The sequence below is a fragment of the Austrofundulus limnaeus genome, unplaced genomic scaffold (assembly GCF_001266775.1).
Source record: "Austrofundulus limnaeus strain Quisiro unplaced genomic scaffold, Austrofundulus_limnaeus-1.0 Scaffold113, whole genome shotgun sequence".
NCBI classification, from domain to species: Eukaryota; Metazoa; Chordata; class Actinopteri; order Cyprinodontiformes; family Rivulidae; genus Austrofundulus; species Austrofundulus limnaeus.
The window spans coordinates 720,285-723,166 of record NW_013952515.1 but is presented as its reverse complement, the minus strand read 5'-3'; the positions used below and the strand labels follow the sequence as shown (position 1 = coordinate 723,166).

At 38.8% G+C, this 2,882-nt stretch overlaps 1 protein-coding gene across 1 annotated transcript in view; it reads right to left on the bottom strand.

The window, feature by feature from the left end:
- Nucleotides 1-2,158, bottom strand: part of usp1 (ubiquitin specific peptidase 1) — a gene marked incomplete in the record, with an annotated part of 19,849 nt that extends 17,691 nt beyond the window's left edge. Inside the window, 3 exon segments of the mRNA XM_014014279.1 lie at nt 615-759; nt 1,316-1,539; nt 2,019-2,158. Coding sequence (XP_013869733.1) covers nt 615-759; nt 1,316-1,482 — 312 coding nt within the window.
- Between the last annotated feature and the right edge of the window lie 724 nt (nt 2,159-2,882).

The following is a 2,882-nucleotide window of genomic DNA, read 5'->3' as shown; positions in this document are numbered from 1 at the left end:
GTATAAGCCACACCGATCTAGTAAGCCGCATGGTTCAAAGTTCAGGAAAAAAGTCGCGGCTTATAGTCCGAAAATACGGTAGATTTGAAGCAAAACCACGTTACACCGATCATCTTTAGGTAATTTACTGTTCGTCATCTTCTGAGGAATATCTCTTATTCTAGGAAACATGTGAACATGGCACTGCAGCAGCATGCAGGCGTGTGTGGACTTCTATTTGAGGACATCACACAAGTGTCCTGTTGTGAGATAAAACCTCCTGTGCTTGCTTTAACATCCAAACACAGGCTACAGATAGGCTACAATGAGCTGATCTGAACACACATCAGTCAGGAGGGGAAAAAAAAAGCGGGGCAGCCACTTATCTCCAGCCTGAAGCTGTTCCAACAGAAGATGCTCTTTGTGTCATTTTATCTGTGTGGCTGTTGCTATATTTTTCCTTCTTATTCAAGAACTTTTTCACAATTCTAAACATTGAAGTATGTGCTATTTGAAAGCTGCAGAACAAAAATTCCTAGTCTTTGTCACAGAAATTTCAGAAGATAAATGTGGTCTCAGATGCATTGAACCACAGAAGAGTTGTAAGATATCTTATTTTTCACTTCATTACCCACCTGTAGGATGCTGTTTAAATAGCAGGTGTTACCCAGGTTTTTGAGGCCCACAAAAGGCACCAAGTTCTCCTTCTTCTCACAGGAGACAGGAAGAGCAGGTGAGGTTGGACAAGGAGAGGGACCATAAACCACCTGCTCACAGCTGCTGTAGGGTGAAAAAGAGAAAACAGGTTATTTTTAATTCTACAACACAACATGGAATACCTACACAAACGAGATTATTATTTCCCTAAAATTGTTTGCAACTCATCACCACCTTCTGAGACAGATTATTGAAAAAAATATCTGGTCCAAAGTTTCAAACGAATCACAAGTTTCACCATAACAAAATATAAAGAAATGACTGTTCTTATGTTCACTTTTTAATGTTTTAAATGTCGTTTATTTACCAGCAAGTATATTTTAATGTACATTTTATGTAGGGYTTCTGATGCAAAAAGCAGAAACCTAAAAGCTTTATGACTGCTTTTTAATGGGTTTCATAGTGTTTTTTGCAATCAAGAGAATCAAAACAATTTTGTTTTTCTTTCAGATTTAAAAAAGTGCAGTCAAATGCTCATTTAAAAATCTAAATCACTTATTTATATGCAACTATCAAAATTAAAAAACGAGGATGCGTTTGACTCACATGACAATGAGCGTCACACAGTTATTGAACAAAAACACGATCTGAAAAGCGACCGATCCGATCGCAGACCTACCTGGCCTCAGGCTCGTGTGGTTCCGTTTTGGGCTCCTCTGCCTGCGGTTCAGAGAAATCCAGAGCTCGTTTCGTTTCCTTCTTCTGGAAAAACTTCAGAGAGAGTCTGTTCTTCTTCACGGGACTCCCCTGCGCCGCTCCAGCACTCTCACCTGGCGGAGCTGACATCTTTCCTCCCGGGGTTGTTTTCGTTTCTCGGCTACTGAAGCGCAACAGCGCCCTCCGCTGGCGGAAAGGAGAAATGCAACATCATTTTTTTTTTCACGGGCGCCATCAGCGTTCAACATGAACGAACGTAACTACGCACTTAAGTTCATGCTGTAGTTTTTGTCATTGCGAACAAACAGCCTCCAAATAGTTCGGTACAGACGCTTCAGGTTTTGCTATTCAAACCCAGTTATAGACGGAACAATGTATTATATAACATTTTAGCTGGCTAAATGACGCCCGATTAGCAACACCCTCTCCTCCTAAACAACTATTATGAAAACGTTGCATATTTTATTTTGAGGAATAATGACAACAAAACATAAACAACAATGGTTTCTGATCCGTTTTTACATTACAAGAACGAAACTAGGTCGACGCGGAGTGGTGTTGTGAAGTGGGAGGAGTAAACAGGCAGCACGCTGCCTCGAGCAGTTTAGTTCAAGGTAACAAACTGTCTAAATGTATACAGCGAGCACCTCACTTTAAAGTCTTACCTAAACGAGTCATTCCAATTTTAGGTTTGATAAATTTCCCCTAAATACCCAGTTATTCCAAGCATTTACTCGAGTGTTTAAATACTCTGACGGTGCGAGAGAAGTTGGCGCTTTTTCCTGCAAGAAGACCCGCTGGCCCGTCACTTTGCCGACGGAACACCCACTCCGCTTGAATGAATCTGACTAAATTGTGTCCAAATGATGGCTACACCTGACGAAAACTGTATATATTTCATGCGAATAAAACGTAAAACTACGCAAAACAATTTTTAAAATTATTTGACTAGAAGTATACTGTTCTATTAAACAGGCATGGATTAGGACACCTAAATAATTTAGGTCCTTCAAGCCAGTAAATGACGCCATATTTGTAGTTGGACGGCAAAGAAAATGTCTGCACGGCATGGGCTTCAAATTAAAAGCTGCCAAACCATATCAGTTATTTAAAAAAAATACAAAATTAACTTAGGTTTTATAGTTGTTATGGGGAAAGAAAATTTATCAATGTTTGGTTTTGTTAATTTGTTTGTTAAAAAGTTTCGAAAGCAACATTCAATGCTTTTGTGTGCTTTCAAAAAGCATTTGCAGTTTCATGCATTTTTAATATCATATGCTTGTTTCTTTTAGGTAGATATGACAAAATAAATTAAATAAAAGAAAAGTAAGTGAAGACAATCACGAGTCTGAATATAAAAAAATTGCCATTTCATGTTTCGTCGTTACTTTTGCTTTTATTTTGAAAAAAGGGGGCGGAGGTCTTTTCCTCCACAAACTAATATCTGACTGTGATTTCCCCTGAGAAACCAAAACTAAAAAATTTTGATCTCTCTCTCTCTCTCTCTCTCTCTCTCTCTCTCTCTCTCT